Source organism: Tupaia chinensis, unplaced genomic scaffold (assembly GCF_000334495.1).
Source record: "Tupaia chinensis unplaced genomic scaffold, TupChi_1.0 Scaffold148234_1, whole genome shotgun sequence".
Classification (NCBI taxonomy): Eukaryota; Metazoa; Chordata; class Mammalia; order Scandentia; family Tupaiidae; genus Tupaia; species Tupaia belangeri.
In genome coordinates, this window is record NW_006208084.1 from 5,206,645 (window position 1) to 5,225,154 (window position 18,510).

At 38.3% G+C, this 18,510-nt stretch overlaps 1 protein-coding gene across 2 annotated transcripts in view; it reads right to left on the minus strand.

The window, feature by feature from the left end:
* Positions 1-18,510, minus strand: part of POLR3B (RNA polymerase III subunit B) — a 134,932-nt gene that overhangs the window by 99,680 nt on the left and 16,742 nt on the right. For both annotated transcript variants that reach the window (XM_006170360.3, XM_006170361.3), the window contains exons 7-10: positions 15,537-15,628; positions 14,123-14,240; positions 11,517-11,625; positions 1,452-1,574 (exon numbers count right to left, since the gene is read on the minus strand). In XM_006170360.3, coding sequence (XP_006170422.1) covers positions 1,452-1,574; positions 11,517-11,625; positions 14,123-14,240; positions 15,537-15,628 — 442 coding nt within the window. The remainder of the gene's footprint in view (positions 1-1,451; positions 1,575-11,516; positions 11,626-14,122; positions 14,241-15,536; positions 15,629-18,510) is intronic.

Sequence of the window (18,510 nt, forward strand, 5' to 3'; positions counted from 1 at the left end):
TAAATGTCAGCTGAATCTACAAAAATATCAAAACTGATTTCCTTTCAGTAGTACTAAGAGATAAGTGGGGGAAATACTATCTATAAGCATCCTAGGTGACATGAAAAAATCATGCTGGAATTTGGGAACCAGCAGTTAGCGTAATGGCTATGTCGCTGGACTCCCATGTAGTCGACCGCGGTTCACGTCCCGGACCCGGTGGCTTAAAACTCATGCCGGGTGCATGTGCGTGCGTGCCCAAAATCCCGAGAGGAGAATGGAGGAGAAGGGAATGCAGCGTGGCCATCCCCCCTGGGGGGTGATTTCTCGCTTTCTATCTCTCTGTCTCTCTCTGTCTGTCTGGCGAGCGCACGCGCCCTATAGCAAAAACCTCTCCAAAAAAAAAAAAAACATGCTGGAATCTATCTTGTCATAAGTAGCCCACAGAATAGACAATGTATACACAGACAAGTAAGAACAGTCTACTGTGGTTCTGAGTAGGGAATTTCTACCTCCCAGGATGGCCGAGAGGAACGTACCATTGACTTATACTTAGCAAAGCACTTTACTAACAGGGTACTAAAAATCCTAAGGGAGGCTTAGGACTCCTCCCCCTGCAATCATGTTTCCTCATGTTTAGTATACATACGGCCCCCTATGTTCTTCCTCATGTTTAGTATACATATGGCTCCCTATGTTCATCTTTGAATCTTGTCTCCAAATCCCAAGTTTGATCTAGGAGTGCCTAAGCAGGTCAACAAAGGCTTTGCAGTGGTGAAAAAGGGCTGCTTCTGGCCGTTCTTGTTACCTGAAGTAACACTGGCAATTCAGGAAAAGGGATAGAGACCACACACATCTGGATGCCTAAAGGAAGAGAAGTAGGGAATAAAAAGGGATACCGGAAAGGAATATATGAGATGGGAGAAATAACCCAAATCTTCTAGAGTATGTCTGTGTTTTTTTTTTAAAGGAATATTTATTTAATCCCATTTGTTGTTATTATTATTATTTTAATTTGAGCAGACAGACAGAGAGAGAGGGAGAGAGAGAGAAAGAGAGAAAGGAAGCTGCCAGGTACGGCACTCAAACCACAGTCAGCCATGTGGGAATCCAGTCCCCTTAACCACCATGCCATCTGCCATCCCCAAGTTGTTAAGTTTTTAAAAATATTATCACTCAGGCAAATAAGGAAAGATTAAAGGGTTATCTTATTATACATCAGAACAAAAGCCCCTAGGCCACATATCCTTCATCTAAGTCATAGACCACAGGCTGATTATTTGTGTAAGCAAACTCCTTCCTCCAATCCCCCAAATAATTAGTCAAAGAAACTTGTCTACCACTCCTCCCATCTCCCCAACATCCTTCCCAAATGTACAACCCTCAAAGCCACTGCATCCAATGCTTTCTCAATGAGCAGCATTAAATCTCCAATTCCAGTTCATAGCAAAGGACAACATGAAAAGACACACCTGCATCTGTGTGAAAATCTGAGCTTTCTGGCACTCTTCCAAACTGGGCCCAAATGCAGCCATCACGTGCTCCTCTGTTCCAATCATCTGCACAATTTCCTGGTCACTCTCAACACCCATGGCCTAGGAAGGAAAGAAAAGATAGAAAGAGTGTTGGCTTTGTGTTAACTCACTGACATTTGCTTATGCTAATCTGGCATTGTTGGTGGGTATTACTTCTAAGCAGAAGCTAGCTCTTCCCTCAGACACGGTGCCATCTGGCACTGGCAGCCATAGCCCAAGCTGCAGAAGAACCTGAAACAGAAATTTTGATTAGGAAGAGGAAAACAAACATTCTCAAGCACTTAAAAAAAAAAAAAAAGAGTGTACTATTTTCTAAAATTTTAAAATAATCTACAAGCTTCATTATAAAAAAATGTGGCTGGAAGGTAGAGTGGAGACAACTGGCTACAATTTCGAAGGGAAACTAAACAGAAAAACAGTCAAAGGCAGTGAGTCAGAGAATATGCATTACTGAAAACAAACAGAACCCCAATTAGTTTTGTCACAGATTAATTTTTTTTCTGAAAATTAACAAATCATTTACATTCAAGCTGAAAGAATTTTTTTCTAGAGGATGTTTTATCTCATTAGAGCTATCAAACCATAACTTATGCCAGTTTTAAAGAGATTTTTCAAAACTAAAAACACACTTAACAGGTTTAAGTACCCCACGTAAGTGTTTCAAGGTGGCAGCAGCCATGCATCTCTGTAGATTCCATATGGTACTAGGCTCACCCCTTTGCACATTTGCCTGGAATTCTGCCATCTCAAGAAACAGATCGCAATGTCACTAAACCTCTCCTGGCAGAGTAATAATCTGCTTCTAAGAAGTTAGGGGAAAAGTTGTGTTTGTATTATAATTTCTCCCTTAGCTGTGCAGAGAAGACAGAATCAGAGGGTAATTGTCTACTTAAGCTTTGAGGCTCTGGTTCTTAGTTCTCTCCACACAGAAAGAAAGGGAAAATCCAACCTCAAGTTGCAATGCAGAACATCACATCGGAGGTGTGTCTTAATGTAATGACAGCAGACACACATTACACCTACTGCTTCACGTGGCCTCTTCTACGTCGGGTTCCTCATCTGTGTAATGAGGTGGCATGACCAGGTCCTTTCCAGCTCAGAATTCTATGATTCCACATCTGATCTTCAGTGGTCTGGAGTCTGAGTTTGATTTGGATCCTTTAGGACCGGATGTAAACTTATGGAAAGTTTTAAAGATTTAGGGGGAAAATAAAAGGATGCTATGTCTCTTTTAGGCCAACTGTAGTTTTTAAGCTGGGATTTTGAGTACATATGTACACACGCACTGTGGCTTCCTGCTTCTACCCCTCAAGTGCTGACTCAAATTTTAAAATAATCTACAAGCTTCATTATAAAAAAATGTGGCTGGAAGGTAGAGTGGAGACAACTGGCTACAATTTCGAAGGGAAACTAAACAGAAAAACAGTCAAAGGCAGTGAGTCAGAGAATATGCATTACTGAAAACAAACAGAACCCCAATTAGTTTTGTCACAGATTAATTTTTTTTCTGAAAATTAACAAATCATTTACATTCAAGCTGAAAGAATTTTTTTCTAGAGGATGTTTTATCTCATTAGAGCTATCAAACCATAACTTATGCCAGTTTTAAAGAGATTTTTCAAAACTAAAAACACACTTAACAGGTTTAAGTACCCCACGTAAGTGTTTCAAGGTGGCAGCAGCCATGCATCTCTGTAGATTCCATATGGTACTAGGCTCACCCCTTTGCACATTTGCCTGGAATTCTGCCATCTCAAGAAACAGATCGCAATGTCACTAAACCTCTCCTGGCAGAGTAATAATCTGCTTCTAAGAAGTTAGGGGAAAAGTTGTGTTTGTATTATAATTTCTCCCTTAGCTGTGCAGAGAAGACAGAATCAGAGGGTAATTGTCTACTTAAGCTTTGAGGCTCTGGTTCTTAGTTCTCTCCACACAGAAAGAAAGGGAAAATCCAACCTCAAGTTGCAATGCAGAACATCACATCGGAGGTGTGTCTTAATGTAATGACAGCAGACACACATTACACCTACTGCTTCACGTGGCCTCTTCTACGTCGGGTTCCTCATCTGTGTAATGAGGTGGCATGACCAGGTCCTTTCCAGCTCAGAATTCTATGATTCCACATCTGATCTTCAGTGGTCTGGAGTCTGAGTTTGATTTGGATCCTTTAGGACCGGATGTAAACTTATGGAAAGTTTTAAAGATTTAGGGGGAAAATAAAAGGATGCTATGTCTCTTTTAGGCCAACTGTAGTTTTTAAGCTGGGATTTTGAGTACATATGTACACACGCACTGTGGCTTCCTGCTTCTACCCCTCAAGTGCTGACTCCGGGGAGAGCTGGCTGCCCAGTCATGAAGACTCTCAAGGAGTTCCAGTGGGGAGGAAGTATGGCCACTTGCTAACAGGCAGCAAGGGCACAAGGCTTTCTGTCACCAACCACGTGGGAGAGCATTGCAGATGCAGACCTTCCAACTGTAGCTTGGCTGACATCTTGACTCCTGCAAGACTGGGCGAGAACCACCTGGTCAAGCAACTCCAAGTTCCTGACCAACAGACACTACATGGTGACTTGTAGCCAGTCACAATATTGTAACAGACTTTTTCTCAGGGAAAAGCTGATAATGGCATAAATTAATTTTTACTTGTCAATCTTTCAAAATGGTGCTATGTGGATTTCAAGGAACTCAAAATACACCAGGTCATTGGAAAAGTCATGACACATTTTCACAAAGAAAATCATAGAAAAATATGTCATGACTTTTCTGACAACCCAAGAAGAAAAACAATGTTAAGGTAAGTAATCTGTAAGAGATTCCAATCAAGCTCCTCTAAAACCCTTGATATAAAATTTTTAACCAATGCATTTCACTGTGAAAAGGAAAGCCCAAACACTAAGTGAGCATATGTGACAGATACCAAACCAAGCATGCAAAACGACCAAGCAGGAGCCGGTCAGAGAGAAAGAGAACTCTACTGCAGAAAGGGCAGGTGCTTTCTGGATCAGCTCCCGTTCCTTAGGGAGGTTAACATCTAAGTCATGTGAACTGAAGACCACCTAGATTACGTAATAATTTGTATTTCAGTAATCCCCAAGTAAAAAAAGAGTATAAAATTGATGCCTACTTTGGTGTTTAGTGATAATGAAAAATCCTCCCTCATTTGATTTAGGAATTGCCACTTCTAGTGGACCTGATGTTTAACCTCAGTAGTGATTTTATAACTGCCAGAATCCTCTATTGGCATAACAAGGATCTAAACAGACTGTTTAGGGCCTCCAAATATGTCTAAGCGAGGAAGCAAAGCTATGCCAAGCACATGGTAAATGACACCACATGTGCAGAAAGCATGATTACTGCCAAAGTCTTCCTCCAAACAGACTAGACTCTTCCTATATCGAGTCACTAAATACCGGGGCGATAACTCAGTCAAGTTATCATCAAAGTGCTCCAGCTGCAAAGACTGAACTGACTTTATGACTATTTAGCCTTCGGTAGTCACAGCTACAGATAAATGACCTGTTGCCATGGAAACGACAGCAAAATGCCCAACCATTTTGCTTTACAGACATAATTTAGACATCTGAAAACTGGCTTTATACGGAACTCTTTGTTATCTGAACTCTAGATATCTAAAATCATTTCTCCTAACTAGTAAGTCAAAAAGTAAATGCTACGTAATAACCTTATGAAAAACAGCAGAGAAAATACATTTCAGCAGAAGGTTACCCACAGTCTGTTGATCAGCATTAACACTGAATAAAAATAAGGGAGGTATTTTTTAAAAAAGTGGTATAAAATCTTCGTAGATATCCAAAAAGTGTGATTAAAAGTGACTTTTAAAGACAGAAAAAACCCTCAATACCAATAAGCGGAAGAGAATGATATACACACCAATGCGATGTCTTATAATACATTACGTAAAGGTCAAAAAGGGACTGCTTTCTTTTAAAAAATTCTAATATTCAGAAAACTCTAATTTTTCTTTAAAGTAGACTAAAGTCAATCTATTACTACAAAGAGCAGCCCTGGCAGATAAGAGAATTGTAATGATTCTCTTAAACTTAGTCATTTTTTCTCTAAAAATTCTAAATTTCCATCTCAGTTTCCAGGAAACACTGTCCAGCACCCTTGAAATCTGATCTTCTTTTCCACAAAATCTTTTAAACCTCAGATGCCCTGATAGCATAACTACTCAACAGTTGGGAATACAAAATGTAAAGTGGAGAAGATTCATGGGCAGGAGAACCTTTGTAGTGATTCAAGTCCATAAATAAGGCTGATCTCTGCCTTACAAGCTTCATCCGTCATATTCAGACTCCGCAGGAATCTAGGAACCCTGCTGTGTCTGTCACTTTTAGCCAATTGTTGGTTATAACCAACAACCATCAAGGCCTAATGACTGTCAAGGTCTGCATTAGGGCCACACAACACAGAAAGAGAAATGAGGAGTCCTTTCTGGTATCTCAGTTTATGTTCTCGGGCTCCTGACAGTAAATGGGGAAGGAGAACTAAGGAACGAGAGGGAATATCCTATTTCCAGTTATTGTATTTAACAACAACAAAAAAAAAATCACAGTTTCATTTGCTCTCCACAATAACCCTCTTAGGTAAAATCCTCACTTTACAGATGAGTTATCCAAGACTCAAAGAAATTGGTAAATCTGCCCAAGGTCACAGAGCTAACAGGAGGGGAAGCTGGGATGCACCTGTCTTACTCTAGGACACACGGCGCTTCATGCTGCCTCCCAGACGGTAAAGTCTAATCGGTGCTTATCGAGTAAGTCTGCACCGTTTTATTGAAACCTCCTAAGGTAGATGATCAAAAGATGAGTATGTATGGCCAAAATATTCAGTCCACTAATCCAAACTTAAAAGTTTTAAATATTTGTTTTAATTCTACTGTTTAAAATAAAACAAATCAGCTTCAGGATCAATCGGGCAATGTATACAAAGTTCTTTTAAGAACGATACACTTCTACTATGAATAGTTTCACAAAATAATAAGAAGTGTACACAAACACGTCTGTCTGAGGATGGTCACCCCAAGGTTGCACATACAGTGAAAACTTGTGTGTGGGGAGGAATGACACCTAAATGTCCCACCATGGGAAACTGGTTAAATAAATTACACTTCATGCACAAAACTTTTATATAAGGGGAACCAGCAGTTAGCATAATGGCTATGTCGCTGGACTCCCATGTAGTCGACCCGGTGGCTTAAAACTCGCGCCGGGCGCGTGTGCATGCGTGCCCAAGATCCCAAAAGGAGAATGGAGGAGAAGGGATTACAGTGTGGCCATTCCCCCCGGGGGGGTGATTTCTCGCTTTCTATCTCTCTGTTTCTTTCTGGCGAGCACATGCGCCCTATAGCAAAAACCTCTCCAAAAAAAAATTTTTTTTATATAATACATGGTACAAAAAATGGTACAGATTCGTATTTGTAAATCTATAGGCTACTCACCACACACTGTTAAGTTAAAAAAAAAATAATACTAAAATTGCTATGTATATAACAAAAACATAGGAAAAAAACATAGCCATACTTTTTAATGGCTTTCTAAGTTTTTATGATACAGAGACTGTTATCAGAAAGGGAGAAATCTAAAATCTCAACTACTGGTTACATAAATATGTATATTAATTTATACCCCATTCTAAAAAGAATTTAAGTAAGTCATATATGTGTATATATTTACAACATAAATATTAAACACATTTTACAGAAGTTGTCTTACTAAACTTTTGTCACTTAAACAAAAAAAAGAGTACTTAAAAGTTCTCTGATTATGTTAATTCTACTGTTTAAAAAGAAATGAATGCACCTAGTTATGCATTTTCTGCATGAGTGACTTAAAAAAAAAAAAGTCCTTTGGATACACGGGAACATACTGCCCTCTGCTGGAGAAGCAATTCTACATTAGCAGACAAAATTCTCTTTATTCCTCACTTTGTATTGCTACCTGCGACATTGCATGGGGCACTGTGGCCTCCTCCAAGAAAAATAAAATTACTTCTGTGCTTAAAAATCATAAACCAAGAGGAAAGGAAATAAAAACATACATATTTAAGATTCTCTCTGTAATCCCAGATAAAATGATATTGCTACTATGATTCGATGATTATCATCGTCACCCTGAAAAAAAAAAAAATAGAACTTGAAAGCACATTACGCTAAACTAAATCTTAGAAAAAAATGTCCTTACAACTTGGATACCTCCTGGCTCAGCTCAGGTGGCACAGTTCATAGCAGGAGGGACTGCAGTGCTGAAAGTCATGTGACCAACTACATGTTGGAGCCCCAGGTCTGCCTAAACGCAATCCAAGTGTGCACGTTGACACAAGATCTTGAGGACCTGGAGGACCAGGGAAAGCGGATTACAATATAACAAGTCCTTGTAGGTAAGGGGTCAACAGACGGCACGGTGGTTAAGGCACTGGACTCCCACATGGTTGATCACAGCTCTGGTCCCGAACCCAGTTCCTTGAAACTCGTGCTGGGCACACATGCATGCATGCCCCCAATACTGAGAGGAGAATGGAGGAGAAGGGATTGCAGTGTGGTCATGCTCCTTGCGGGGTGATTTTTCACTTTCTCTCTCTCCATCTCTCTCTGTCTCTCTGGCGAGCACCTGCAGCCTATAACAAAAATCTCTCTTAAAAAAAAAAAGAAGAAGATGGGCATTTTCTGAGTTCAGCAACCTGACTTGCCATCTGTTCAATGCCTACGGACAACCAGGAGCTCCCTGGCCCCCCACCACCAGCTGACCTTCCTCACTGACTCCTAGTCTCTCTCACCCGGTTACAACTTCAACAGTAAATACTTTATTCCTTCATTCTTACTCTTCTGAAGTTTATACCCAGATGGTTTGCCTTTTTAAATAAATTTGTTAATTCTGCCTTATAAGATCGCTTCCTATTTGCTTTCATTGTGACCAAAAAATATTTCCATAACAACTCTTGAACAAAAATATTTAATTTTGAAGTGAAACTGAATAATGATGAATGAGTACTGCCAATCTCTCATATTATCTGAAGTACCCAATCTCTCTTCAACAACCTGAGCTCTTTATTTCAAAGGAGCTAGTCCTGAAGATTCACTTTATAACCACAGTCACTTCTTGTTATCCTCTTACTTGTGTTCTGTAAAGTTGCTGAATTACACAGAATTAATGAACGCTGACCATTGCTCCTAGGAGAAATACAGGTTAGCTTCCTGTGAGCCTGTGGTCACATTTTCCTTAACTAATCAATACAGAACCTTATTTTACATGTGCTTCATTTAAAAACACCTTCTTGACATATGTTGCTGACACATTAACATTTAACTCTTAGCCAACAGCACTGCAGCTCATGCTGAACAAGGCAAGTACGTTCACCATACGGCACATAAAGCCTTCCTGTGCTCAGACATAACGGACAGCACTTTAGCACCACATCTGAAGGCCTCAGTATATGACAAAATCACCAACAGAAATCACAAAAATACAAAAACCATGGCATTAAACAGACTACAAGAAGGACACCTGTCTGTGGTAAGGGAGCTGAAGCAGACGGGCAGAAAACCGCCTTGTTCGACCTCAGCTGGGAACGAGCACATTGCTGTGACCGAATTCCCCACCACTCTGCTCATGTGCACCTCCATGAATAATCACAGCAGCACCACAAATACTGATGTAGGGTTACAAACAGATTTTGCTAAGCAGGCAAATTCGCAAATATGGAGTCCAAGAATACCGAGGATTGGCTGTATGACATGACGCCAGCTGTGTTTCTCATTCTGCTTAGTGACTGCTACTGTACTGCAAGTTAAGTATTCATAGATGTAATATTTACATCTCAGAGCAGGTTCAGTGGGCTACGACACAACTATCTGAGACGACTATGCCATCAAATAAACATTATATGTATAGGAAATGTCTTTTAGGTTCTAAACAAATAATTCACAAACTGGAAAAAAAAATGAGTTGCAGATTGAAGATTTATAATTATATAGAAACTCGGGACCAGCAGTTGGCGTAATGGCTATGTCAATGGACTCCCATGTAGTTGACCATGGTTCAAGTCCCAGACCCAGTGGCTTAAACTCATGCTGGGCACATGTGTGTATTGTGCCCAAGATCCTGAGAGGAGAATGGAGGAGAAGGGATTGCAGTGTAACCATTACCCCTTCTGGGTAATTTGTCACTTTCTGTCTCTCTCTTTCTGGTGAGTGCATGCACCCTATAGCAAAAACCTCTCCAAAAGAAAAAAGAAACTCACCAGAATCTATGAGTCCATAAAAAAGAATAACAAACTTGGCCAATACTGTTTGGCCTAGAAATTCCACTGCTAAGAATTTAGCCTAAAGATATCCTTACCTACATATGACATGATATTATAGCAGTTCTGTAATGGTAAGAGAAGTATATATCCACTCACTGGACACATTATGGTTTACTCACAAATGAAAAGGTTTCTCAAAAAGAATGCAGTAGGTTTGCATGTACTAACACAAGATGACTTTTAAAAGTTCATGAGGGACCAGCAGTTAGCGTAATGGCTATGTCACTGGACTCCCACGTAGTCGACCGTGGTTCAGGTCCCGGACCCGGTGGCTTGGACTCACGCCGGCCGCGTGTGCGTGTGTACTCAAGATCCCGAGAGGAGAATGGAGAAGGGATTATGGCGTGGCCATTCTCCCTGGGGGGATGATTTCTCACTTTCTGTCTCTCTGTCTCTCTCTGTCTTTCTGGCGAGTGCACGCGCCCTATAGCAAAAACCTCTCCAAAAAAAAGTTCATGACAAAATAGAATTAAAGTATGAGTTTACATTGGTACAAAATTTTTTTTTAATTCATGCACTGTTTTTTTGGGGGGGATGAAGGCTCAGACAATCTTTAACATTTTAGCAATGAAGTATTTTTAATTAAGGTCTGTATTGGATTGTTGGAAAAGTCGTGATGTATTTTTCTATGCAAAAATGTGTCATGACTTTTCTAATGACCCAATATTGTTTTTGCAGACATAATCCTATTATATCGTTACTAAACTACCATAGAGTGTAACCATAATTTCTATATGCACGAAGAAACAAAAAACTTAATGTGACTCACTTTATTTCTTTTTTCGGAGAGGTTTTTGCTATAGGGCACGTGCGCTCACCAGAAAAACAGAGACAGGCAGAGAGACAGAAAACGAGAAATCACCCCCCAAGGGGTATGGCCACGCTACAGTCCCTTCTCTTTCATTCTCTTCTCAGGATCTTGGGCACGCACACACGCCCGGCATGAGTTTAAGCCACTGGGTCCGGGACTCTAACCGCGGTCAACAACGTGGGAGTCCAGTGACAAGGCCATTATGCCAACTGCTGGTCCCAATTCACTTTATTTCAATATTCACCTTGTTGCAGTTGTCTAGAACCAAACCCACAATGAGTGAGGTATCCCTGCATATCAAAACTATCTCTTGAAAAGAACTATGAATAGTGATATTTCTAAGTAGGAGAACTATGTCGCTAGGTAGAGAGGATGAGAAGCTTAGTCATCACTATATACCCTTGTGTACTTTTGGAATTTTTATGGTGTACCTATTTTTTAAGTTTATTTCATGAGAGTGAGCCAGAGAAAAGCATCTTCAACAGGATCTCGTGCCAGGATCCCTCCCCACAGCGTTTCATCCAAGATCATAGGCAGGAACATGTACCTGGCATGTACAGGTTGATCTTGAAAATAAACCCTGATCTTCCATATGGCTTCCAGCACAGCGGATTGCTATGCTACCATTGCACCACTGTGGCTGGACCTATGGAATCTCTATTCTTTTTTCCTAAATAGGTAACTATTATTTTTTAAATACATGAACCTCATTTTTATTAAATTACAGTTTAAAATACAGCAGATGACTGACAATTTATCTTTGACACAAATCTTTCTATTTCTAGAATTCCTTATCCTTCAAATTTCTAATTACATATGAAAACAAAAAAGAATTCTTTATAACTTTCAGTAGAGAGCTGTGGCCTCACCTTAAATATGATGACAATAGGTATATCTTCTGACAAAGTATTATGCCTCAAATAAAATCTTCCTTGTTTCACAGCCATGTTGGTTCTGCTTTTTTTCTCATGGGTAGAGCTGTAAGTAAACATAGCTGGTTAAACTCCATCCTCAGTTTCAAGCTTGTAACATGCAAAAGCAGTGATCAACAGTCAATAAAGTTCAACTTACTGCACCAACAGCAAGGTCCCTTCTAATGAGTGCTTTTTAGAACATGCACAAACCCCTTTTCTGCTCTGTTGCCACTTTCACGAACATGAAAAAGCACAGTAAATGTTACTTCAGCTTTAGACTTGTGTAGATTTTTGTGGGTGAATAAGTGACAATCTCCTGTCTTATTTGATTCCACCTGAATTACTTTGATACAGTATAGGACATATATTCATGGCCAATTTTATATAATTGAAGTGGAAAACCTCCAAATAGACCTAAATCATAACAAGAAAACAGTGAATAAATGAATGAATTTTAAAATTTACAATTCAATAAAACATACCCACAGTGTTGGTACAAGTGAAAGCAAAAGACAGTAAGGAATATTCTTCTACTGGTACCTCTATTAATATTAGTTATGGGGCTAACAGGTGGCACAGTGGTTGAAGTGCTGGATTCCCACACGGCCGACGATAGTTTAGGTCCTGACAGCTTGAAAATCACACCAGGTGCATTCATATGGGTGCCCAAAATTCCAAAAGGACAAAAGACTGCAGTATGGCCATCCCCCGGGGGGTGATTTCTTGCATTCTTCCTATCTTTCTCTGTCTTATTAACATTAATATTTTTATTTATATATATTAGTTTTAAATGACTAATGGACTTGGGAGCATTTCAAAAGCTCTGGTCAACCACAATGATAACTTACTGATTTCTCACTAAATACTATACATTGGGACACACTTTACATGTATTAGCTCTTATCTCCTTCCTAACATTCACTCTGAAATGTGATCTCCAAACCACACATGAGGAAATCAAGAAGTTAAGTAAATGCTCTCCAATGTCTCATAGCTAGAACACACCTTTGGGATCCAAATCCAGACTGCCACGGCTCCAGAGTTGTTACAGTGGAGAGATATGAACTACAGAATCAAATGCTAGCTAGGGTTTACAACTGAGGTGGTGCCGGGCTCCAGGTCTGTAACTCGGCTGTAATGGAGATGAAACCTCTTATCTTGAAGGACTGCGGTGATAGTCTATGTAAAGTACTTAGCACATTGCCTGGCTCTTGGTGTATGCTCAACGAATGCCATGGCTGCCAGCTGCCTCTCTATCAGAAAGAACAATGCAGAAACTCGGTGTTGGTAAGTTTATTGTAGGTTGTGGCAGAAGAGAAACTCCCTTGCACACTGACATCTTATCAATGTCACGAATCTTTATTAACCTCCACATTTCAAATTACATATGATAACAAACCAGAAAAAAGAACTTGTAGAAGTGATATGAGATGTTGTTACATAAAACTAGTACACTGTAAAAGAATCTGATCTAGAAAATTAATAATAAGATGTAAAGTCCATGATATGATTCATTAACTTCTTTTTAAAAATTTCTTTCATCTTATTTATTATTGTTTTAAAATTTGCTACAGGACACATGTGCTCACTAGAGAGAGAGTGAGCAAAAGAGAGGGAAAGTGAGACTGCAAGTCACCAGATCCAGGACTTAAACCAGTCAGCGATATGGGAATCCAGTGCCCTAATCGCACCATCTGTTAGCCCAATTCATTAACTATTTAGTGTAAAACAGTCTCTGATTTTACCAATATAAGAATACATGTGAGGGGCCAGCAGGTAGCATGGTGGTTGGGGCACTGGACTCCCACACAGCTGACCACAGTTTGAGTCCTGGACCTGGCAGCTTGCTTTCTCTCTCTCTCTCTCTCTCTCTCTCTCTCTCTCTCTCTTTCTGGTCAGATTTTAAAAATAAATAGTTATATAAAAAAATAATTCTTAAAAAAAAAAAAAAAAGAATACACGTACAAAAGGTCAAAGACTGAAAGGAGTATGAAAAACTGCTGGTCTGCAGATGGTGTAGCAGTTACATCACTGGACTCCCATATGGCTGACAGTGGTTTCAAGTCCTAGACCCAGTGGTTTGAAACTCATGCCAGGTGAGTATGCGGGTGTGCCCAAGATTCGGAAAGGAAAATGGAAGAGAAGGGATTGTGGCATGGCTATTCCCCCCCAAGGGGTGATTTCTCACTTTCCTGCTAAATATCTTTCTCTCCTGTGAGCACATGTACCCTAAGACAAAAACCTCTTTAAAAATAGAAAAAGAAAAACTGAAAAGTAGTTTTATATTTTCTCCTTTTAAAAATTCCTTCAATATTACAAATTAAGAGAAAATTCAACTTAGTGCCCTTTTAAATGAAATCTCACACTTTCATCCTGAAATTTTAAAATCGGTATTTTTAGGTTTACAGACTTAACATATTGAATGCAGGCAGTCTAAAAATTGCATTGCCTGCTATTAGAAAGAAATACTCATTACTGGTTACTTCCATATCAAAAGATCACCATCTGGCCTTAATGGAATTATTAATATTCCTTAAAAGTACCATCCCTGCTTTCCATACCTGGTAACTGAAGCTCCAACAGTCCCTTTTCGATCAGCCTCCACAATGATCCTGTTCTTAGATAGCTGCTCTTGGATAAGAATTACTTTTTCAACTCCTTTAACAATGAAGTAACCACCTGTCCAAAGAAACGAGAAAAGTTTTACCACTTAGTTTTTAACCAGTGTGATTTAATAACAGCAGGGAGTTCCCTTCCACTGCTTCATGGCACTGGCTAAGACTTATTTGAAGGGCTTTGCTAATATTATTTCATGGGCTGATGACAGTGTTAGCAAATGATTTTAAACAAATGAGCCAGAGGCCGGCAGGTGGCATGGTGGTTAAGGGTGTTGGACTCCCACATGGCTGACTATAGACTATAGTTCGAGTCCTGGACCTGTCAACTTGCTTTCTCAGTTTCCCTCTCTTTCTCTCTCACTCTGTCCCTCTCTGGTCAAATTAAAATAAATAAATAAATAAATAAAGCTAAATAAAAAAAATAATAACTCTTTAAAAAATGAGCTATAAGATGATACATTTCTTGAGGACAAGAAATCCCTGACATACGTGGCAGAAAAAAAATTAGTCTTCAGATGTAAGTACAAAAATATCCCACAATCTTCAATATACATGAAAACTTGCTGTATGTTTTCTATCGAATTAACGACAATTATAGACTAAGATTAGGTTTCCAAAGTAATATTTCGTACTCAGTAAAACTCACACAACATTATTATACTTTTTTTGCACACATTTCAAAGTAGAACTTCATTTTACCTGCAGAATATAAGGAAAATCAAAGCAACCTATTTGACTTAAGCAAAATTTTCCTACAGTAGGGTAAAGCTATGTTCTTTATTAACTTGTTTCCAAAAACTTCTAGGATTCTACATCAAGATAATACTACAGAAATTAGCTTAAAACAATTATAAGTTAAAAATAAATCAATATGACATGAGTTAAGGAATTATGAGAAACTTTCTGTTAAGTGTTAACTTTAGAACTTTATGAAAAGAATCTGCCTAGAAATAAGCATTAAAATGTCATTTTAAAACATTAAACCAAAAATGATTCATTTCCTCTTCTTTACTGCATTTAAAACAGCCTGAAAAGAGCTACCTGAATTGCTTCAGAACAGGCTAGACTAGTAACTTTGGGAGATGATGCCTGAATTTTTAAGTATACCAAGAGAAATGGTTAAGCAAAGACAGAAAGATGAGACTGACAAACCATGATAAATTAGAACCTGGACTACTCGCATTTAAAATCTTAAGTAAAAGAAGAAAGGGTAAACATTTTTTGAAATACAGAGTAACAGAACAAAATCAGCCAAATTACTGGACATCTTCTGAATACAGTTTTACCAAGTTCATTATAAATCATAACAAAAGGAAAATGCAACAGTGGAGGGACAAATCTGAAGTATCACACATACCTGGATCTAAAGGACATTCGTTCAACTTGGCAAATTCTGCTGGCGTTTTTCCTGTAAGAACACAGTTTGAACTACGTAGCATTATGGGCATTCTGTTAAAATAAAACAAACAAACAAAAATATCACATACAGATTGTCACTGGCAAACACTGCAAAGAATACAAAATGTGCAATGCACACAGCACTCAGGGTTTGTACCTCTGTGTGCCATGTTAGAGAAGGAAGAGGAAGAGCATTTACCGCAGAGTCCCATGAAATGAGGTTTTTCTCAGGCACTCTACTTTTCTGATACAGACAATAAAAGTGCAAATGTTTGGTTTACTTAAAATTTGCAAGTAATTAAAATTTAAAAAAATAAGCTTTAGGCAGTCAGAAATGATAGCAACTCTCCAGTCTTGGTAAACACAGTGACTTTTAAGTTACTTGGAAATAGCATAATGAATCACAAGGTAAGGAATGAGAGACCATCAAAACCGACAGGCAATCCCACTGAAGAACTAAACAAAAACTTCTGGAAATGGAAACTAAAAGCACAAATGTAAATATCTCGTGACAGGCTGTGATAGGCTGAGTAATAACAGACCTGACACTGATAAGAGCCACACCTACTACAGTAAGATACAGAGCACCGAGGGTGAAGATTCAAAATCCAGCAGAAAAGGCAGGTTATCAGAAGCAGACGTATGATTGCACAGATAACTTTACAACAACTAGTAAGCAAGAGTGGAAGAATATGTTCAAAGTGCTCAGAGAAAATAACTGTCACCCTAAATTTGTGAATTCTTATTAAGTCATCACTCAGAATGAAGTCAAGATAAAGTTATTTTCAGACAAAAACTGAGAGAACTTATTACCGATAGGCCCTTGTTAAAAGATTTTCTAGAAGACATGTATCTTCAGGAAGATGGAAATAAATACTGAAAGTCTAACACAAAAATGTATAGTGAACAAAGAAAATAAAATATAAGGTGGGTAAATATAAATAAATATTAGCTTTATAAACAATAACAATTTCTAATTTATGAGTTGAAAAACAAAAACATAACTAAAATTTGGGACAATAAGAACATGTAAATCAGAGAGATTGATTTGCTCCACCTTAAAGCCTTCTAAGGTCTTTGTTTCTTCAGGGATGAAGATAAAAATTATTATTTTCAACTTTTTAAAGTATGCATTCCAAAAATTTTAAGATAAATTTAAGCAACCAGAAAAACTACATACAGCTTTCAAGACAGATGGAGGAGAGTAAGAAAAAAAAATTCTTCTATTAATCCAAAAGGAAAAAACAGAGAAATAAAGGGAAACATGAAATATGAAAAGATAGATTTAAAGTGTAGAGTAAGTTGACCAGAAATATATATACCCAAATGTGTGTGTGTGTGTTTATATGTGTATGAAAGGGGCCTTCAAAATGTGCATACAAAATAAAACTGAAGTACAAGTTTTTTCTGGTACAAAAAATTTTTAAATCCTTGCATAGTTTCTTCATAATATGAATCTTCCTCGACCATTTTGAAGACGTGTATGCATATATGTACACACAAAATGAATGCAAATGAATTACATTCTCAAAATAAACGTTTTTAAAATCTAGCCATACGTGGTTTACCTCAAACAACTCAACATAAGGAGACAAAAAAAATTAAAAAGAAAGTAGTTTTTAAGAAATGGTCCAGAAAAATAACCAGAAGAAAGTAGATGTGACTATGGTAAGGACGGACAGACAGACAGAATATAATTCAAGACAAAATATTCTACAGAAGATAAAGATTTATGCATGATAATGACAGTCAATTCAACAGATCTAACAATTCTAATCTATACATCCAATATTAGAATTTCAAAAAGCAAAAATACACAAAAACATAAGGAGAAAGGGACAAATCCGCCATCATGGTGGGAGATTTTAACATAGTTATCCTAGTAGTTGATGGAACAACACCTAAAAAACTCAGTTTACAAACAATTTCAAGGACAAACACCAACAATGACATAAAACAACTGGAGAATATCCTTTTATTTCCAAACACCATGAAACATCAATGAAAATAGGTCTTCACAAAGCTCCAAAAACTGACATAAAGCACCAACCTGAATTTTAAGTCTTATAAGTAACTCACAGGTTTAAAAAGAAATAAGAATCGGAAGGTAAGGATAATAATATTCTCACTTTATATAATGGGAAATCAAGACAATGACTATGATTATGAAATAGGAAATAAAGATAAAAAATATTAAAGCTGTTACAGTAACAGGACTAAAATCAGAAAGCAAAATTTGAAAGCGAGAGAAACAAAGTGGGTGCCATAGGTAAGCCACACCCATCTTCATATTAGGAGTCGGTAGAGAGTACCTGAGGTTGGTGTATCTGGAGGTAAAGGTAAAAGCGCAGCAGTCAGACTATGGATTAGTAACCACCAGAAGAAATGACTGAAATGGTCACAAAGTTGGGAATGGAACTGGGAGTAAAAAGCATTAGGAAGGGGGCTAATCGTTTACATCAAATGTCTTACGTACTACTTCATTTGTTATCAGATATGTTATTTGGACTAAACTAAAATCTTTTTAGCTCAAAAAATAACTGAGATCATGTATGTAATTTAGCTAGTACACAGTACATTCAAGCACGCTAAGCAGCCGTGATGAGAGGAGCCAACCGGAGCTACAGCTTAGGCCCTTGCCATCACCTGAGTACCCAGCATGGAGCATAACAGGCGACAGACAGTTGGTTCATATTTGTTGAACAGACTTTTGTTAGGTTTACAGCCCTTTTAAGGGGAAAACCACTTGAATAAAAATGAGGTAAATTTAAAGCCCAGTACCACTATTAAACTTGAAGGTTTTGTCCATTTCTACAGAACGGTCCATGTATTTTCCTACTTGGGAAAGCAGATTGCCAAATGAGAGCTGATGAAAACTATCATCTCCAAACTTATTCTGGGCAAATGAGGAACTTTTTCCTTAACCAATGCAC